At 41.0% G+C, this 21,024-nt stretch overlaps 1 protein-coding gene across 2 annotated transcripts in view; it reads right to left on the bottom strand.

The window, feature by feature from the left end:
* Positions 1–14,992: 14,992 nt before the first annotated feature.
* The window catches only part of STAG2 (STAG2 cohesin complex component), a 214,849-nt gene continuing 208,817 nt past the window's right edge, over positions 14,993–21,024 (bottom strand). For both annotated transcript variants that reach the window (XM_075007426.1, XM_075007427.1), the window contains 2 exons: positions 20,017–20,094; positions 14,993–16,878 (listed from right to left, as the gene is read on the bottom strand). In XM_075007426.1, the coding sequence (XP_074863527.1) occupies positions 16,855–16,878; positions 20,017–20,094 (102 nt within the window). In that variant the 3' untranslated portion in view covers positions 14,993–16,854. The remainder of the gene's footprint in view (positions 16,879–20,016; positions 20,095–21,024) is intronic.

Genomic DNA, 21,024 nt, shown 5'->3' with positions numbered 1-21,024 from the left:
GGGAGCTAATTAAGCTCCCAGGTGGAGGTAATAGGGTGTGGCAGGAGGCAATCAATTAACAAGGACCAGCTGAGCTGACTCAACACTAGACAAATCTACCTCACTGACCCGACAGAGCATTAACAAGAGAAAGACCAAGACAATAAGGCTCAACCAGTCCAACACCACCATCACACTGGGAGGGGATGAGCTCTAAGATGTATAGCAATTCACCTACTTGGAGAGCATTATGGGCACAGATGGAGGAACAGACTAGGATATCAATGCTAGGATAGGGAAAGCAACAGCTGCATTCAAGACTCTCTGTCCCATATGGAGTGCACAAATAATATCTATGAAGATGAAACTGTGGATCTTCAACACAAACGTGAAGAGTGTGCTCTTGTATGGGTGCAAGACCTGGTGTACTAAAAAGTCTTCAAATCACAAGCTACAGACATTCATAAACAGATGCCTGAAGTAAATCGTTCAGCTCAAAAGGCACGACTTCATCACGTATGAGTTGCTTTGGAACAGAGCAGGACAAGAACCAATTGACACTGAAATCAAGAGAAGAAAATGGGCATGGCTAGGCCAAACTCTCAGAAAACCATCATCCAGCATAAACTGTCAAGCTCTCACATGGAACCCTCAAGGAAACCACAAAAGAGGAAGACCTTGGACAACGTGGAGAAGATCTACTGAGATTGAAGGACAACTATGGCACTCCTGGAGCCAACTAGAAGTTTTGTCCCAAGACAGAGGGAAGTGGAGGGACTTGTAGATGATCTATGCTGCATGCGGAGTACAAGGGTTCAGTGGTAGTAGCTGAGCTGACTGCCTGCAGGCTTAAAAGCAGTAGAGGCAAACAGCTGGGAGGGGAAGAAGGAAAGAGGTGGTTGAGAAGTTTGAGAGATGTTGTGAGGGAGATAAGTCAAAAATAGATCAGGAGGCAAGAGAGTGCCATAAGACAGCTGGGGAGGGAGGAGTGGTGGGGCTCCCCTCCGCCAGTCAGGCCAACACCTCTGGCAGTAAGAGAGGAGGGAAGGAGACTGGCCACTGACCAGAAAAGCAGGGGGAGCTGCAGCCCAGACACTACAGTTCTGGGGCCAAGGCGAGGGACCCAAGCAAAGACAAAGGGGCACCTTGCCACACATGGTGCCAGCAGTGGGATTCATTTGCTGCTGTGAGACCGCACAGCAGACTACACACAAGATGGAGGATGTGGTCAAGATGCTTGTTCAGGGTACAGCAGCCCAGCAGGAGGCTATGTGGGTACAGAAGGCCACTCAGCAAGAATCTGTTCAGCTTCAACAAGAAACCAATCAGCTGCTGGCAAGACAAGTAGCTCAGGGCTGAGCCACTCTGGAGGACCTGATTGCCCAACTTAGGGCCCTAAGGTGCATGGCCAAAATGGGACATATCTCCAGTGAGCAGGCAGGTACTTACAAAAGATGAAGGGTAAAGAGGATATAGAGGCATACTTCCTGGAGTTTGAGAGGACAGCCCAAAGCCCAGCATCTTGGCCCACTTTTTGAGTGGGGAGGCCCAGAAGGCCTATCTTCACCTGGCTGAGGAAGCAGCCACTGATTATGCCCAGTTAAAGACAGAGATACTTGACAAGTCTGGAGTGACAACCATAGTCCAAGCCCAATGGTTCCATGACTGGAGGTACCAGAAAGGCAAGGCCCAGCAATCCCAACTGTGTGACCTCATCCACTTGGCCAGGAAATGGGCTGCAGTCTGAGGCCCACAGCCCTGAGGAGATTAGAGAGACCCTTGTCCTAGACCATTACATGAGGGGGCTACCACGTGACCTACAAGGCTGGGTCAGCAAGAATGACCCCTCCTCCTATGATAATATTGTGGCCCTCGTGGAGAGAGATAATGGCTAGAGGTCTCCCACAGCCCTTGGAGTGGGGCACGACAGAGGGGGTGGCCTACCCCAAATCCCATGTGCCTAAAACCTCAGACCAGGAGGGGTATGGGGTGAAGGAGACCAAAGAGTGGCCAGAGGCCATGAAGGGACTTGGGGGTCGAAGGAAGGAAAGAGCGGGTAGCCCCTGTAGCAAAGGAGGAGGTCTAGCTGGTTCTAGGTGCTATACATGTGGGGAGCTAGGGTGTATTGCAGTCCAGTGCCCAAATTTAGAGGAGCCCCTGCAGTGTGACCTTGGTGATCGGAGAGGCCCCTGCTTCCTCATCAGTCCCGTGAGCATTACAATGGCTCCCCATCAGTACAGTCAGCTGGTTAGAATGAACAGGAGAGACTACAGCCCTGCTAGACTTGAGCAGCGCAGTCACGCTAGTCTCGGGGAGACCGATCAGGCGGGAGTAGTTGTCTAGTGCTAAGTGCACAGGCATAATCTGCGTGCATGGGCATGCCGTGTACAAATAGAGGTCCAAGGGAGCATTAGAGATGTAATTGCAGGGGTGGTCCCTCGGCTTCCCTACCCAGTACTCACAGGAAGGGACTTCTCCGGGTTTAGTGACCTGCTCCCTGGGGACAATGCAAAGTGGGAAAGCCCCCTCCCAGCCATTTGGGAATTTGACCAGGACCCATTCTCAGGGACTGGAAAGCCCCACAAAATGAGGTGGGAAAGGAAGGCAGCCAAGCTAGGAATCTAAGAAAAAGCTCTGGCAGGATGTCAGGCTCAGCAGACCAGTAGGGGCACCACAGGAAGTAAGTCACCCTGAGACCAGTCACAGCTAATCAGAGCACCCAGGGATAGAACCAGGGGAGGGTCCCTCTGGGCTCCAACAGATGGGGCCCCGCTTGGGAACTTTGGTCAGGATCAGGCCAAATGACCCAGTGGTCCTCAACATACAGAGGGAAATAGTCGAGGTAAATGGGGTCCCAGTGGAGGGGAAGACTAAGGGCTCTAGACCATATTATTGATTAAGGGGGACTTGTTATACCAGTTGGTGCCCACCCAGGAGCAAGTGCTGGTGGTAGAGCAGCTCCTAGCCCCCAGAAACACAGGAGAGAGATATTGGACTTAGCGCACAGCCATTTGTTTGGAGGACACCTGGGGGTGGATAAGACCCTGGACTGGGTCCTCTAGAGGTGCTATTGGCCAGTATACATGGAGATTTTGCACCTCCTGCCCAGAATGCCAACTGCATGAGCCCCAAACACACATAAGGGCCTGCTGGTGCCGCTACCTATAATTGAGATAGCGAATCATTCACAGGGTATTTGTCATTGCCATGAGGCACATGGCCAAGACACTAGAATTTGGTTGGTCCACTGGAGAAATCCTCTCAGAGGTATCAGCACATACTAGAGGTCCTCAATTATTCCACTTGATACCCTGGAGGTGGTACCCCTGCAGAATACAAACTCAAAAACCATTGCATGGGAGTTGGTCCAGATCTTTTCAACAGTAGGGATACCCAAGGAGATCCTGACAAACCAAGGTACTCCCTTTATTTCCAAATTAAGGGAAGACCCGTGTTCCCTGCTTCACATCCAGGCCCTGAGGCTGTGTATCGTCACCAGATGGACAGTCTTGTTGAACAGTTCAACCAGACCCTGAAGAGTATGCTGTGAAAGGTGGTGAGCCAAGACAGAAAAGATTGTGACCCCCTCCTGCCTTACCTTACGTTTGACATCTAGGAGGTCCCACAGGTGTTAACAGGATTCTCCACAGGGCATAATCCATGGGGCAACCAGATCACAACAGGACAAAGCAGATACATCACGTGAGCCTGTTAAAACCCTGGCGGGAGAGAGAGGTACAGGTTGTTGCACTGGGAGAGGCAGCACCTGTGGCGAGCCCACAGAAGTCAGTGGGAATTTCCCCAGAACTGACTCTGGAACAGTGGGAGGAAGTGCTCCAAATGATCATGCAACACTCTGATGTGTTTTCAACCAAGCCAGATAGGACCACTGCCGTTGAGCACCACATCATGAAGCCTGGAGTGAGGGTGAATGTGAGGCCCTATCAAATCCTGGAGGCACAGCATGAGGAAGTACGTAAGGAGGTGAAGAAGATTCTAGAGTTTGGCATTGTGGAAGAGTCCCCCAGTCAGTGGTCCAGCCCAATTGTCCTGGTATGGAAGCTGGACAGCAGCATTCGGTTCCGCAACAACTTTAGGAAACTAAAAAAGGTGTCTAAGTTTGATGCGCACCCCATGCGCTGGACAGATGAGCTGATTGACCAACTAGGGAAGGACAGGTACCTGTCCACCCTCAACTTGACTAGGGAGGCCAGAGAGAATATGGCCTTGGTGACACCAGCCTCTATGAATATACTGCCCTCCCCTTCACGCTACATGGGGCTCCTGGGACATTCCAGAAGCTCATGGAAAAGCTGCTACGTCCTCATCACCAGTATGCAGCTACCTACCTAGATGATGTCATCTATAGCCCGGATTGGGGGACACACCTACAGAAAGTGGAGGCAGTGTTGGGCACCCTGAAGGAGGCTGGACTCAGTGCAAATCCTACCAAATGTGCGAGTGGACTGGTAGAGGCCAGGTACCTTGGGTACATTGTGGGGAGGAATGTGGGGAGGCCCCAAATTAACAAGGTTGAAGCAATCCATAGTTGGCTCCCACCAATCTGTAAGAAGCAAGTCCGAGCATTCCTGGGACTGGTAGGATACTATTCATTCCCCATTTTGCCCCCTGAGCCCACCCCCCGACAGAGCTAACAAAATCCCGTGGCCTGGACATTGTGATTACTCTCTGCAGCAACCTCATGACTTTGAGGGGGGGGGGAAGAGAGAGAGAGCATGCATGCGTGTGTGTCAGTGAGCTCAGAGCTCTTCACCATTGACCTGAAACAGGTCCCCTCCACACCGGTCCCTGAGCCCTCTGGCGCAAGCGGTTCAGATGAGCCTTTATTCTGAGCACTAGAAACAGGTTGGGAGTGGGTGTAGCTGTAGGGTTTTTGCATAGGTACAGGTTTCTGTGCCCCTCAGAAAAGTGTGCTAATGTTTCTCGGGATGGAGAGCTTGTCCTTTTTGGAGATCTCCGCGAAGACCTCATCCAGACGCACTTGTATTTTTTTTCCCCCATGAGATACTTGGGCAGGCCTGACTTGTTGCAGCTTCCATGGTAGCACACCATGCCATGCCAGGCAACCAGAGAGCCAGCTGGTGTCATGGCACCACACAGCATTTTAGTAAATTTTTCAGGCTTTTGGTCAAACAGCAGAAGTAGCTGTTCTTTCTCCATATCTGCTAGTTTTAGGAGGGATGTCTTCTTTCGCAACCTGTGGAAGTATGGGAATTAACTTTTTAAAATATGCTTCCTGCCCCTTTACATTGACATGCAGCAGCTGGCAGGCACTCTGTTCCCCACCCCACAACATGGTTTGCAGGCTCAGTAGGGGTTCCCCCCATGTCCCTTTCCAAGCAGCATTTCTTTTGATTTTGCAGGACTCTCTAGTGCCATATGACTGCCAGGCTCCGCTGGGCATTTCCCCTCCCATCTCCCTTCCCAAGCACCACTTGTTTTCAGTTCTCAGGAATCCCCCTGCCACGCGGGGAATTCCTCTGCTGTTTTTCCTCTCCCATGTCCCTTTACATCCTGCCTTTCTTTGGATTTTTTTCTTTACATTGTTTTTATTGTGCATTGAAGTGCCACACGCAGCTGTCCATTTGTCAGTGCCACAGGACACGTGGCTGAGACACTGGCGGCTGCCCCCTACTTTGCAGACCTTCCCATTCTCACCAAAAGAGGACAACTGCTTATAACTTACCATGTCCACAAATCAATGTGCTGGAGAAGTGATGGCAAGTGAGGTATTGAGAAATGCACTTACAGTCCCATCCTTAATAACCCATGTGTCCTTCAAAAGTATACTTTCACTGATAGCACACAAAGACCCATTCATTGCACTTCAAATCACATTATGTGAATTGTACCTTAATTTAGACCTTCATTTTCCAGACTCAGTGCCCAGTGCTGCAGAGAAAGCCAGGAGATTCATGAAATGCAAACAAGATATGACCCTGCAGCACATGCAAAACACTCAGGCAGAGCATAAGAACTTGACAAAGGACACTGCTCAGTGGTGTCACAGTACAGCTGAGTGGCGTCAGAGTCAAGTAAAGTTTGGTGAGAGAATGCTTGACCTGCAGCAGCAGCAATTGTCAAAGATGAATGAAGATGCAGCAAAGCTATCTGAGGTTGTGGCAAAGCTTGTAACAGCAGTTACTGAGGAGACTGAGATCCTGCGCTCCCTGCTTCAGTTGCAGAGGGACTCTCAACACAGCAGGGCATCAGCTGATACCCAATGGCCGGAGTCTCCTGAGGAGAGGGCGCCCACCCCCCATTATCAGGGTTGCTGCACATGGGGAGGGAGGACATGGCTACCCTGCCACTCCAGCCCCAAGGGCCACTGCAAAAGGGTATTCAAGCACCCTTGAGAAGGCTTCTTTTCCCACCCACTTAAACCTCTGCTACCCCCAAAATACAATTAGTCCTTTGAGCTCAGTGTGATTTCTTGTCTTGCACGAGTGTGTGTGTGATGGTGGGGGAAACACAACTCAACATGGGCAGAGGGGGAGGTTAGTGCCACTGAAGGCACAGCTGCCCAGCAAAACTCCCTTGTCCGCAACAGACACGTGGCTGAGGGAACTGAGTGGGTTGGGGAGTGGGGAGGCACTGAAGGCACAGTACATTCTATTTACTGCAACTTAATCCCCTCCCACCAAAAAAAGAGCATTCCTTTATTACAGCACAGTTGGTTTACTGGCATTATGGCAGAGACAGATAGATACCATTTGCATTACAGATCAGTCATAAAGCTGTTTTTATAAAGCGTCCCTTATTGCTACAGCCTGAGCGTGGCTACTGGTGCATGGCACTGTAGCCAGCTGTAAGCCCTGCCTATTGCCTCCGCTTCAGAACTCCATGTAGACAGGAAAGTCTTCTACCTTGATTCACATATGCTGTGTAAAATAGCGTATGCTGTAATAACGGTGTAATAACATTAGCTTCAGAAACATCCAAACGGGTCAACAAACATCTGAACATCACTTTTAAATGTCCAAAGATGCATTCCATGATATTCTGCACCTCCTTAAGTCTGTGATTAAAGTTTTTCTTGCTGGGGTCCAAGGCTTGTGTGTAGGGTTTCATCAGGCAGGAAATCAAAGGGTAAGCAGGGTCATCCAATATAACAATGGGCATCTCCACGTTGCCAATCTTGATTTTCCAGTTAGGGGAAAAAGTCCCATCCAGGAGCTTTCTGTACAGTCCCAAATTTTGGAATATGTTTGCATTATGAAACCTCCCTGACCAGCCCACATTGATGTCAGTAAAACGACATTTGTGATCTACCAAGCCCTGCATAAAAGTACCCCTTTTGATTAATATACTCCGACACCAGGTGGGCCGGGGCCACGAGGGGGATATGCATGCCATCTATTGCCCCACTGCATTTAGGAAAGCCCTGGGCAGCAAAGCCATCCACTATGGCCTGTACATCTTCCAGGGTCACAGTCTTCCTGAAGAGATGCCAACAGATTGCATGGGCCACCTTCATCACCACGGACCCCACTGTAGATCTGCCCACCCTGAACTGATTTGCCACTGACTGGTAATTATCTGGGGTTCCACAGTGCAATTGGCATTTGCTTCTGTACAGTTAAAGCCTACCTCATTTTGGTGTTGCTGTGCTTCAGGGCACATACCAGTGCACCACAAAGTTCCATAAAGGTGGACTTGAGCATGTGCAAGTTCTGCACCCACTGCTAATCATCCCAGGACTTCGAAATGATGTGATCCCACCAGTGTGTGCTGGTCTGTCGAGTCCTAAACCGCCGCTTCGCTGTCACCAATGCAGTCATCAGCTCTGAGTTCTTGGACCAGGGCTGGCACAATTGCTGTTCCAAACCACCATCGGCATCGTCATAATCAGCAGCAGGATAGCCAAGCATCACTGACTTCTGGAATTGAAGGACAAATTGCATGACAGATACTGTGGTTGCTGAAATGATCTGTGCTATGAGTTGAAGTGTTCGTGGATCCATGATTGTGCTTGAATGCTGCAACAAGAAATGGCATGATCTCCAGTTCTTTTTTCACATGGTTAGTGATGCAGTGAATTCTGGGATTCCAAACATGAAAACCCCACAAGCAACCGTGGCTAAGGTGCTGTGGGATAGGTACCCACAATGCAGTGCTGATGTTGTCGAACTAGCACGGGGCAATGGGGATGCAAAGATTTGACATGGAGAAAAGGTGGGTCAAATTTCAAGAAGCTTTGTGGACACTTTACTCAAATTCATAATATCGAGATTAAGTATTTCAATTTATTACATATCGATTTTATCTCAGTGTAAAAGCAGTCTCAGTCTCTATGGGATCTAAAACTAGCTAACTGCTAACAAAACCAATCAGCAGTCATGTAGCACTTTAAAGACTAACAAAACAATTTATTAGGTGATGAGCTTTCATGGGGCAGGCCCACTTCTTGAAATCTCAAGAAATGGGCCTGCCCCATGAAAACTCATCACCTAATAAATCATTGTTAGTCTTTAAAGTGCTACATGACTGCTGTTTTCTTTTTTTAGAATAGACTAACACGGTTATCTCTGTTACTATTAACTGCTAACAGTGAACTAAGAATAGCAACTATTCACATGAAAAACAAAAGTCCAATAAACTGAAGAACGGAAGTAACAGACAATGCTGAGGCAAGTAAGTTCCAAGCACCATCACTGGTGGTAAGAAAGAACTGAAGGGAGGTGGGACTGGATGCACTCTATATGGTGCGCCATGCATATGCCACTCCAGAGGCGCCTGAGCCAGGTGCCCCCTATAGATACTGCTAAGGGAATGTCTTCCAGCCATGGTGCATGTAGCAACCACTCACTATTCTGAATGGACATGAGCAAGAAGTCAAAAAAGGATGTATTCTCAATCAAGATACAAATAAGACAAATGTCTGTTGTGACCAACCAAAAAACCAGAACCTGTAAACTGATTATGAAGAACTGTTTATGAACATGGTAATAGAGCAACTTGCTTGATAACTTAAAAACATGTTTGAGAAAGTCATTCTGAAAAATCAAAGGAGAAAAAGGCCAAAGTAAATGAATCATTTGCCTGGCTCTGCTTCTGATATAGTGATAAGGAGTTGATTAACCAGACTAGGATACATGTTGATGAAGTGCAGAGGGAATAAGAGACTTTTACTGACCTATTCTTGGAGTGATTACAAATCACTAATTTGAAGACATTGTGCTGAGTTGAGTTGTATGTCAGGTACTTGATAATTCCTTTTACTACCAATTTGATCCTTTTTAGGGCACAATTTTATTAGCATTAACATTTTACAGTTTAATTCTTTAATAATCAGAAGTAATATAACATACCTTCACTTATGAAACATGTTCGTCAAACCCTCATACAATCAATCCGTTGCCCCATATTACCTTCACTACAATCATATGGACCCCCCACCCAAACCTGTCCTACTTCATTTCTTTAGAAAAGCTTCTTTTAAAACAAATCTCTCCAAATACACTGTTCTTAAACTCAGAAGGGAACAGAAATATACAGGTTTGTTCATGTTACACCAATAGCAGGGTTGGAAGATGTCATCTTGATGGAGATTCTTTAGAATCCACTGTCTTCTCATGTAAATTCCTTAGGATGAACATTTCTCCCTACTCTATTACCTACAATTGTGTTTGAGGAGGAATATTTGATGCAATCTAGCTTGATTGTTCTTCTGATTTGTTAAATATGAGTGGGAGGTTGGAACAAAAAGGCCATACTAAATTCACACTGAAAATGGAAGTAAAGAAGTGACATTTCAACCATGAAGTCTTCTTCAGAAATAATCTATAAAATAGCAAAATCTGTTAAGAGTTGCTTTACTTTTTCTCTGTATAAAATCTTTTCTGAAGAAGGCTTCACAAGTACAATGTCACTGGTATCTTTCTTTTCTACATTCAGCATGGGTTTAAGATAAAACTTTTGTTCCATTTAAAGCTCTCATCCTGATGTCGCAACACTGTGTTTCATACTCCCAGAAGATGTTAATCTAACAGCTTGCTTTTTGGCCAAGACTTTGACTTGCTCCATAACTTTTTCCCCTGCAAGTTATAAAGAAAATAGCTATTTCAGGTTTTTAAATGGGTTACTCCAGTTGTAATCCATTTCTGTTGACCTTTGAAAAGAGAAGAAGGCAAATCACATTATCTGAAAACAGTAAGAAGGAAACCTAAGGCTCTGTGGACCAGAAAGAACCAATGCTTTGTCAGCAAGGATTTAACAAACTCTGAATGGTGTGACGTCCTTTGAATTCTGCAAGCAGATAGAGTGGCCGGAACACAATACCCGAGACTGAAAAAGGAAAGAACTTATGACTGGAATTGCTTCCAGACTCTCAGTCCAGACCCACAGTGTGAAATTTAACTTTTGACAAAAAATTTGAAGCTATCATTCCAAACAACCACCAGATAGTTTGGTTGGTCAGTTATGAATGAATCCCAGAAAAAAGAAGCCAGGCACCTGAAATTCTTATGCCAAGCTATTCTGGAGTCCGATTACAAAATGCTTCACATAATGTACCACTCGCTTTATGTCAAATATACACAGTTTGCCCTGTCTGTCCTGCATATCATTTGCCCAGACACAAGGAGAGCCAGGAGGACATTTTAATTTACCTTTTTTTCTATACAGTGTTGCAAGACACAAAGGAGATGACAATGTAAGAAAAGTCACTTAAAAATAGAATGTCACCTTTCAGTTTTAGATCACACTTTCCAGCAAACCTCTTTTCATCATCTACTAACTACTGAAAGTATTAGGAAACATTTTGTTCCTTATACTGAATGACTCCATCTTACACTTTTCTAGTAATAGTATTCTTTAAATAGTTATCACAGAAGAAATATAAATTCATAGTCTCCAACAATTACAAACACTACAGCTTTGAAAATTGTGAACCAAGGCACCTTAAAAAAAGTATAAAAACAAAAAATACATACAATTTAATTGGCATCACTGAACTGTTGGAACTTTAGAATTAGCAGTATACCTCATGGCTGTAATGGAAGACTTCAATAATTAAAACTGGCACACCAGGTTTTGAGAAAGGCAAAAAAATTCATCCTGAAAAGAAGAGATGAGTTGAGATTTGTCATCAGTTGACACATGACAAAACTGTGCAATACAATTCCATATTTTGACGAGTTAAAATCTGCATGTAAAAGGATACAAAAAGAAAGATATTAAAGCAATTTTAAACGAAGTTCATCACAGCTGGTTATTGGTAAGCTGCTCTATGCATAATATGAAAAACAAGTGGATGTGGTTTGCTTTTTTGCTTATTCCGAAGTTCAAATGTTAGAAAAACAGAAGGTAAAGCTGTGAAAGCAATGTGATAATAAAAAAGATCTGTCTATGTCTCACTCAAGAACTGTGGTTTAACTGCTGCTTAAAAGAAAATGCAAAACACATGGCTTCCTGGAATGATCATATGGTGTGGCTAATCACAGTTCCCTACAAAATGGTTGCAAAGTGTTCAATGTGTTCACGTACTCTGTAGAACACCTAGGTCAATAGGCAGCCAGACATGTTAACTGAGATGATGTCCAATTGCTCCATACCTCTGAATCAACCAGAGAGACTCTATTAAACCACAGTGCTATGTATGGATTACAGGCATTTGTTGACATAACTTTTGTCAACAGACTGTGGCCAAACTGTCAAGCAGAACACAAAAGTGGTCTGCTCTGTTGACAAGAGTGCGGCTGGACTGCCTGGCTGCTCTAGTGGCAAAATAGCCAGCAGGAAGCACATTAGACAAGGCTGCCTGGAAGCCCTGTCTGTGTAGCACACCCCTCAACCCGCCACATGTTCCTAGGAATGTCCAGAATGGCTTTCTGCTGAGAGACCTGTTGACAGAGGCGTTATGCCACGTGGGGAGTGGGATAAGGCTGTCAGCAAAAGTGCAGAATTCTGTTGATTTATGTTCGACAGAATGCCTTAGGAATCTGGACGCTCTTCGGGTTTGTTTTGCCGATAAAACCCTCTAGTGCAGACATAGCCTTGGAGAGCATTCGTATCAATTCTAGAGAAACCAATACCCTATTGCACCTCTGACAGTTGTATGAAATTTATGCCAGAGCTGAGTCCGAGTAGATGAAGCGGCATCCCTAATTTTAATGGGAAGCCAGATTACAAAAAAGCAGTCATCCCCCTGCAACTCTCACAACTATCTCTTCTAGTTTTGCCAGCTCAGTTAGAACACTGGAACTAACCAATACAGAAGTTTCTCAGCTAATAACATTACTTAGCATAAGTGAATAGAAAATTTCTTACCTGATCATTTTCTCATAACAAAGAAGATATTCCTCTTATTTACAGAACTTCTAGCATTCCATTGGTGTTGCTGGAAGCTTGAGGACTAAGCAATTTACTCCATTTCAGGTCTCCAGAAATTTTGTCTTTGGCAATAACAAGGGAGTAATTCAGTTCCTCCTCATCATTTTATATCTTTAATTTTTATTTAATTTGTTTTTCATGCAGTAAGGATCTAGTTTTAACACCTAGCTTTTTTTCCTCAGTTGAAGAATAACTGAAGAACTGAGACTGTCTCATTTTGAATTTTACATTCCCTGAACCCTAGGCGTATAATTATTTCCAAGTCTATTTTTAGACATTTTATAAGACCTTGAATGATGTTTTTTAAAGGGTGAACTTCTGGGAGGTTACAGAATGTTAGCTACAGAATTCTGACAGACGCTCATCCAACACTCAGATTCAATTTTTCAGTTTTTGTAATTTGGTTTTCCTTCTTTTTAAAGCCACTGATATAAATGAATAGTTGATTTTCCCCTTCTGCCATCAAAAATCAGCTCTATCAATGTGAAATTATTAAAATCAAATTTACTTAAAAATAGCCAAAATTTTCAAACCTTTATAAGGCCTAATCGAAAACATATCCAGAAATAACCCTGTCCTCATAATTAGTCTGTTGGTATAAGAAACTATCTGTATTTAAGTACTTTTAAGATGGGCCTGATCTAGAGATGTATATAATACCTGTGAAAATACACAGATACACAATTAAAGCTGTTTAAATTAGAAGATAAATATGTACAAAATTTTAGTATTAAAAAAAGGTGCCATGATTTTTCAGTTAGGGAACACTAACAAATCTAAGTAATTGAACAAGACGCTTGTAAGGCTCTCCAAGGTGGGAATTTGAAGAGCAAAGGGGTCAGGGAAGGAAAAAAAAAAAAGATGAGTTGACAAGTTAGCATGAGTTGTGCCTTTGTTCTCTGTGTGAACCATTAGTATATCTCAGATATTTTATGTTCTCATGTCTTCTAGGTACACAAAAGTTTTCTAATCACAGACAGACAAGTGCATATAGCTGGTATCACTGAAGAACCAGAAACATATATGCTTTCAGTAGCAAACAATAGGGATAGGTATAGTCTTGGGGCACTGTGTTAGGAAGCATTTACTTCAGAGCCACAAATTTGTTGAAATTAAATATTGTATAAAATTCTAAGACCTACACAATCACAACAGGGACGAAACAGCATAGCTTCTGCAAAAGAAAACTGGTTCACTAATCTATCAAAACTCTTTGCACGTAGTAACAACATAGAAGATAAAGGAGAACAGGCTGCTATATATGGACTGTCAAAATGCATGACAAAGTCTCTCACAATTGGCTATTTAGGCAACTGAAGTAGTGATGAGAGACAAACCACTGTCCTGAGCCAGAAATTGGCCCAGAGCCATAAAACAGTAGATGTGTATTTTCATCAAGGGTAAAGGTTAACAATGGGGTATCCTGAGATTATGTCTTAGGACTGATGCATATTTTGTTATAGATCTGGCAAAGGGGGAAGAGTAGTAAAGTGGCAAAATCACCACAGGACAAAGTTAGTTGATAAATCAACACAAAAGACCACAAGCAATTTCACAGGGACCTGGCACCGTACAAGAATGAGTAATATGATGGCAAATGGGGGAATGCATATTGATCAGAGAATTTCAAGTTACTTTACCTGGCTCTAGATTAAGTGAACTTTCATGCAGAAAAAAGGCACTTCCCTTGGTAAGCACCATTTGCAGCTCTATGAAAACTTGTGCTCTACCATTAGAGAAAAGGAAAGGACTAACGTAAGTAAAATGATTGAAAAGAGTGGCACTTTTCAGTTTTGATAAGATGAGATAAAGGCATACAAAAATAATGAATGGTACGAACAGTGCAATAATATTTGCCCTGTTTCATAGTACAAAAATTTGGCAGTTAATGAAAATGCCTTGTTCAAAATGCACGAATATCAGAAGGTATAATTTAGGCCAAATATTTACCAGGATTAAGGGAAAAAAGCTTTAACCGTTTTCCTTATCGTACCAGAAATCAGGATGTTGTGTGCAACAAATGGAGAGTGCTGAGCACCAAGCTACTGATCACAACAAAAAGAATCATCACCTTTAATGACATGCCAACTTCTGTAACCATTAATGCTCAATGTGATCGTTCACCCACTTCCAGTATCTGAATTAAAATAGCAGTTATAAATGTCAGACAAGGTAAGTTAGTAGAGGAAAGGACTCCCCTATGCCCTTGAGAAGAGAAAAGCGAGACAGCAGCTACAGTCACACTTATTTTTAAGCCAATTAGCCATTAATTTCCTGGCATACAAAAGTATTGTATAAATCTTAAATTTTATTTTCACGTACTAGCCTCTTTAAAAGCTTACTTTATATGTACACTGCTAAAGATTTGTATAACAAGTTTATCCCAAATTAAAGAATATTTAAAACAATCATGATTGCATAACTTTTCTACTTTAAATTATTAACCCAATTAGTGCTTTATTCACATTTTAAAAACTTGTACAATTTATTACAAATATAAAACAGTGCAGTTTTCCATACATTATCTCAACTCTGAGACAAACACTTAAAAGACATGGAAAAAGATTTAACTTCTATAAACATAACATTTGTATCACTCACATCCTTATTTTCAATGTCCTTCTCTATCCCCTGATTTAAAAAGATCAAACATACAACATACTGTAGGTTTATTTTTATTCAAAAAGTTACTGTCTCAAGACATAAATACAAATCAGAAAACAGTACAATTAGGACAATAGAATGTGGAGGACAACAGGTTAAGGTAAATATATAAAACATTTTAGCTGGTTGAAAACAAAGCTGTAAGAACTGCTTTCACAAAGAAACACTCGTTCAAGAGTAAGAAAAAAATCAATTTAAGTTTAAAATCATATATACAGTCCTCTCAGCAGTTCTATTAAATGCAGTGGTGTGAAAAACAATATAGGCAGTACTTTTAGACATGAGAAATATTTATGTAAAATGAGTTAGGCAGATCTGGTTTTGAGTATACTGTTACCCCATGACTTAGTAAAATAATTACAATTTATCATGATCCTTTAGATAATCTATGGTTTTTGGCTACCACAGCCCAATGTTTAATTTCTGAATCTAAAGACAGGAAGCCTTTTTATGTTCACCCATTTGGGGAAATTCTTGTATTGCAAGCGTATTAAGGCATGGAATGATTAAAATAATATATCTCAAGAACTGAGAGACAACTGACAAAAAATATACATATGTAATATAAGTTAATATTTCCTTTAAAATGATGTCTAGCTGCCTAAGCCTTGCAAAGTACGTTGGTGTCAAAATGGCATAGATCCACGTTCTGTTTTAAACTGATTTAATTTATTTGTGAAAGGACAAAAATGGAGTTTAAAGCTTAGCTTTCAAAGAATATTATGGGGTGATTTATGAATTTCTATTATCCAATCTAATTTACATACAGAGGAAATGTACTGTAACCTGTTAGAAGTATCTTTAACCTGAAGACTGCTTGCAAAGACAGATAGATAAAACAATATAAAATACAAATTTAAAAATCATTTTTAAAGCATGAATTCTCATGCTCTTCTATTTTTAAACATTGTTAAACTTTCAATATATTTCTGAAACCTCATAATTTTAAGTTGGAATTTAAAAGTAAGAAAAAACTAAACAAACTGCGCAATTATAAAATCAGCACCAATTTATATATATATATAATTTTATTTAAAATTTAGATCCCTATTCCCACACTCTAATAAGCTGTATAATTTTTGTTTAGAATTTTTCTGCAAACATACTACAATAAGCTTCTTTTATTTGGAGACAAAATACAGTGGCACTACTGGAAGGAATTTCACAACATTACATTTTTCTTAAAGGACAAGCAAACTTTCAGGGTTGATAATGGGGCAAGCATGACTGAGTTATGTTACTTTCTGGCAATTCTGAGAAGGCTAGAATGAAGCTTTTAGATTTGAAAAAAGTATTTTAGATAAAAATATTGGTAAACGTCTGCACTTATTTTTCTTTTATCCATGATTACCTTACTTAAAACAAAGCTTCTCTTGTTGCAGTTTAAGCATTTAATTTTAATGCCAAAACTCTTCTAGTTTTACAGTTCCAGAAAATTAATCCAACATTTCAGTTCATGGATCTAAACAAATCCAACAGAGCCCATGATTATTCAGTACACCAAATAAATGTATAAAAAGAGGGGCTCAAATCTGTACCAAGCACCTCTCAGAAAGTTAGATTAAAACAAAGGTGGAATACTACTTATGATTCTGAAATAATGAACTGATAACATATAAAATATTGGTTTTTCAACAAAAACTGTAGCTTATCCTCAAATTGTTTACTTGTCCTTTACATTTCATTTTTCAGGCAAACAAAACTGCCCCTGCAATGCACTTGATCTTGAAAGCATGTCATTCTCCTTAGAGAAAAAACTGTTCAGAATTTCACTGTATCTACCACAATTTTGTATTTAAAAACTTCCTCTTCCACATAGAAAATGACTTCATCACGGATTTATTTGCTGATCTGGTATTAAAACATTGATACCCCAAGTACCTAAAACAAAGAGAAAAAGTGTGTATATTAAAAGTTACTTGCTAGTTGATTTATATTTTTCTACAAATTCTAACAAATATAAAAAATTAACCATAAAAATGTAGCATTTGGATTACATCACATCAAAACACATACAAATGCTTCCAATATGTTTTAAGTTTTATACTCTTCTGAATTCAAAATCAGCAAAAATGAGGAGGAAATTACCAAATCTGTAGTACTGGAAACAAAACGCCTTGTACTTATTTATTAGAGGGTCCTCAAAAATTAAAATATACATCTGTCACAAACAACAGCTTTTCCTCATATTTCTATGAATTTATATATTTAGTAAAAATTAGCTAGTTTTTTCTGTGCGTTACTATCTAGAATTCTTTGACAATGACAATTTCTGAGGCCCCAAACAGAACTGAGCACCTTGTTATGCAATTGTGTATGCAACAGCTTATATACATGTATGTACTGATACACAGATTGTATCTATAAAAACATCTTGCCTTTCAGTTGCTGTCCAGGATAGAGACTAAACAGTGGATACAGAGGAGGGAAACATTTAGAAAAATACAGCTAGTAAGTAATCCAGTAAAACCAAGCCTCACTTGAGAGACCACATAGTTAAGTGAAAGCAAGGTGGCTCTGGCTGAAAAATCAGCTCAGTCTTCTATGCTACATCTGATACCAAGGAGAGCAAGCTTCTTCCTGGATCATCAAAAGTCCCAGGACTGACTGCCCCAAACCAAAAATATATGGATGCATTTATTTTCCTCCTTGGCTTTGTACAGGACACTTTGAGGACCAAAACATAGCACAATGCAATTATATAAAAGAAACTTCATTCCCCATTTGCAGCAAGAATTTATCTAATACTGATGTTCACATGCGCCTCACTCGGACATCAAACCAACAGTTCATGTTGACCTTGGCATTAATATTTAACTCAACATCAACTGAAATAAACTACAAGAGGCATACACAAATACACTGTGATGAAATACAACTAGGCTGATGAGGAAATGATACCATGCGCACCTCAAAACAAGTGAGATCACATGGAAATACCATAACTTCTTTATAAACTAAATTGTGAATCTACATAGTAATGTGTCAAGACACACAGACCCTAACTGCTTTTAACTGGGACCCAAAACTCCAATATTTAGGGATCTGTACAAACTGTGACACAAAGAAACCTAAACTAACCCTACCCAAGAAGTTTGTGTTTACAAAACTAGACAGCATAACTGACTTTCCCTTTTAAATACTGAATGATGTAATTCCTGCATGTTCTTATGTGATTAAACATTGCCTTTGAAAAAGTAATAGTTCCAGGATGGGTTCTTCACTTTTAAATTTAAGCAGATTAATTTATTTAGTCTTGCACATTCCCATGACCCAGAATATGCTGTGGATGCATGCACTTTGCAGTACTGTAATTTACCATCTGCTGCCATCATGTGGTAACACTTATAAACTGCAAGTACAGATGCATGTTTAAGTTCTATGTAGGGTGAAAATTCCAAGTAAAATTATATGCTCTGTGTGAGTGTTTTAGTCTGAGTGGGATAAAAGGCAAAGCCAAGTAGCAGTGAAGGAACAGAAGGGAGCTTGTAGTAAACATGTATGCTGTGATTTAAGTTTTGAAGACAGAATCTTCAGAGTGGAAATGTATCACGGTCTTGGATTCTGACGAATGAACCCCCTGTCACGTGAAATTGGCTACCAGGCTGAATATCATTAACGTTTTGTTAAGATAAAAAAATGTTTACAACAATTCCACTATCTACAATTAAGAGAAATCAAGCACAAAGCTTAGTAGGTGGTTGGTGTTCCCCACAGGTACTAGCTCAGGAGAGCACAGAAATCCTATCTGAAAAGCACTACAAGAGCATAGACTGAAATAACTTCCTCCTGTCACAAGATGACTTCTAATATTGAGGATGTCTGTGAGCCAGATAAATGGATATGTGTTTGTGTTAAAATATAAATGGAATTTATATTATGTATACTTCCAGTTAATAAACACCATCCTTTTATAACTTTGACTATATGTATATCAAATTATTTTTTCCTAATTTTATTTTCTTCCTCATACCCCCAAAAAGGTTTCCTGGTCCCAAAGATCATCATCTCCTCTTGCTCTGTCTTACTACAGTCTGGTTGCTTGTGTTGCTGCAGCTGTTATTCTCTGTGTAATTTTGTAACACTAAATTTAAGAAAGCTGAAAATGGCTAAAAATGACAGCTGGTTCTGAGATGGAAGAGAAAGATGTTTACAGTTGCTTGTCTTCAAAATGTTTCTTTTTCTTTCTTTTTTTGCTTTCCACTCACAGAGCAATAGGACTTCAAAGGAAAATTGGCATTTCCCATTCCCAACTCAAGCACTGTGTTCAGCAGCATTAGAAAATGAACTATGCTTCTTTTAACTGGACCAGACCAATAAAAGGAGCTGGACCAAAGGTTTCTGGCCAGCTTATTGACCTATGTTTCTGTGGAGGTTTAAGAGAGCAAAGTTGGCACTGAGAAGGGAAAAAATATGTTTAAATAGGAATGTATGAACATAGGTCATTGGTGTTATACAGGTTGCAAAAATTTAAATGGGGGAGAAATGTTTAAATATGTTTCTCCTGCTACCTACAGAGGGTTTTCACATTTTCTTTTTCATATTGGAAGCATCAGCTGTGCAAACTACTAAAGCCTACTGTAATTCCACATTAGCAGTACTCCCCTCCTTTCTTTTGGCTTTGAAATAACTGCAGAGAATTACACTCAGAACATGGAAAAAATCAGAAACTTGGAAAAACCTTAACATCAGCAGTGTGCTATTTCTGTTACCCCTACTTAGAAATTCAAGAATATTGTTTACATTACTTTTCCTATGATGAAAAAAGCCATTACTGATATATGAAGAATCTTGTATTACACAGTCAAATTCCAAAAATTAAACAAAACAGAATTATAGCAGAAGATAGATTCATCAGCTATATACCTGTTGTCAACATAATCACAAGGTAGTCCTTAATATTTGATTAAGTTGCCACAGTCTTGGGTATTCCTTTTCAACTACACACCCAGTTTTATTATATATTTAATCTTACAATTAAAATTCTTTTTAGTTTCCCCCTCCTTTGACTAAACCTACTGATTCATCCATGATTGAAGCAGGGTCAAAGAAATCTGGCTTTAGCTCCGTTCTCTCTCTCCTGTTCTTTGATGGTGGCTAAAAAAGCAAGCAAGCAAACAGTCATCAAATATAGTTTGTTACTAGTAAGTTAAATTAAAGAAACAAAAAAGAAGAGCCATTTATTTGGAGCAAAGATTACATTTATAGTTAAAAATGTATTTTTTAGGTAAAAAAAACTTTCTGGCATAGCTGCTTCTTTTTTTCTCTTTTTTCTTTTCTTTTCTTTTTTTTTTTTTTAACTTTTTGTATGACACTTTCAACTATTCAAGTAATATATCAAGTACCAAATGCTATTTTAAAATATATTATGCAAACAATAAAGACGCCAGAGGAATAAAGAAAGGTTACTTCAACTGCAATTCTTTGAGATGCATGTCCCTATGAGCTGTGCAATCACAGTGAGGTGCACATGCACTGTATTCAAGACCAGAAAATCTTCGATAGGACAGTCCAATTGTTTGTGCCTATACTTCCTCATGTTTTCAACTGAGGTCATAAAAGGTGGCACAGACCTACCTGTTTCTTCTTCACATCCTGGTGCCTATGGATATTCACTGTGGGTGATTCCCAAGCACTGAGGAAGAAGGTGTGAGGAAGTATGTTGTAGCAATGGGAGGTGCCTCCAACCAAAGACTGAACCATAACATAATGCCTGGTAAAGGTGTGTATGTATCCACAAAATAACTGCTCTATGTATCTGAGGGGGATATGCCCTGTAAGAAGGCTAAAAGTGCTGACTGAGTACTCATAAAATGGGGCCCAACAGTGTAAGGACAAGAGGCTTTGATAAGATCATAGCAAAGGGCACGCAATGGAAATTGTTAGCCTTCAACTTCTTTCTTTTAGCAACAATAGTGAACAACCTTGGAGGCTTCTGAAATGGTACCACTTCTGTGCAGGTAGAAAACTAGAGGTTTGCACACATCTGGAGAAAGGAGCTTTTGTCTTCTCCAAGCCATGGTGAGA

Source organism: Carettochelys insculpta, chromosome 13 (genome assembly GCF_033958435.1).
Source record: "Carettochelys insculpta isolate YL-2023 chromosome 13, ASM3395843v1, whole genome shotgun sequence".
Lineage (NCBI taxonomy): Eukaryota > Metazoa > Chordata > Testudines > Carettochelyidae > Carettochelys > Carettochelys insculpta.
This window is presented reverse-complemented; position numbering and strand designations above follow the sequence as displayed.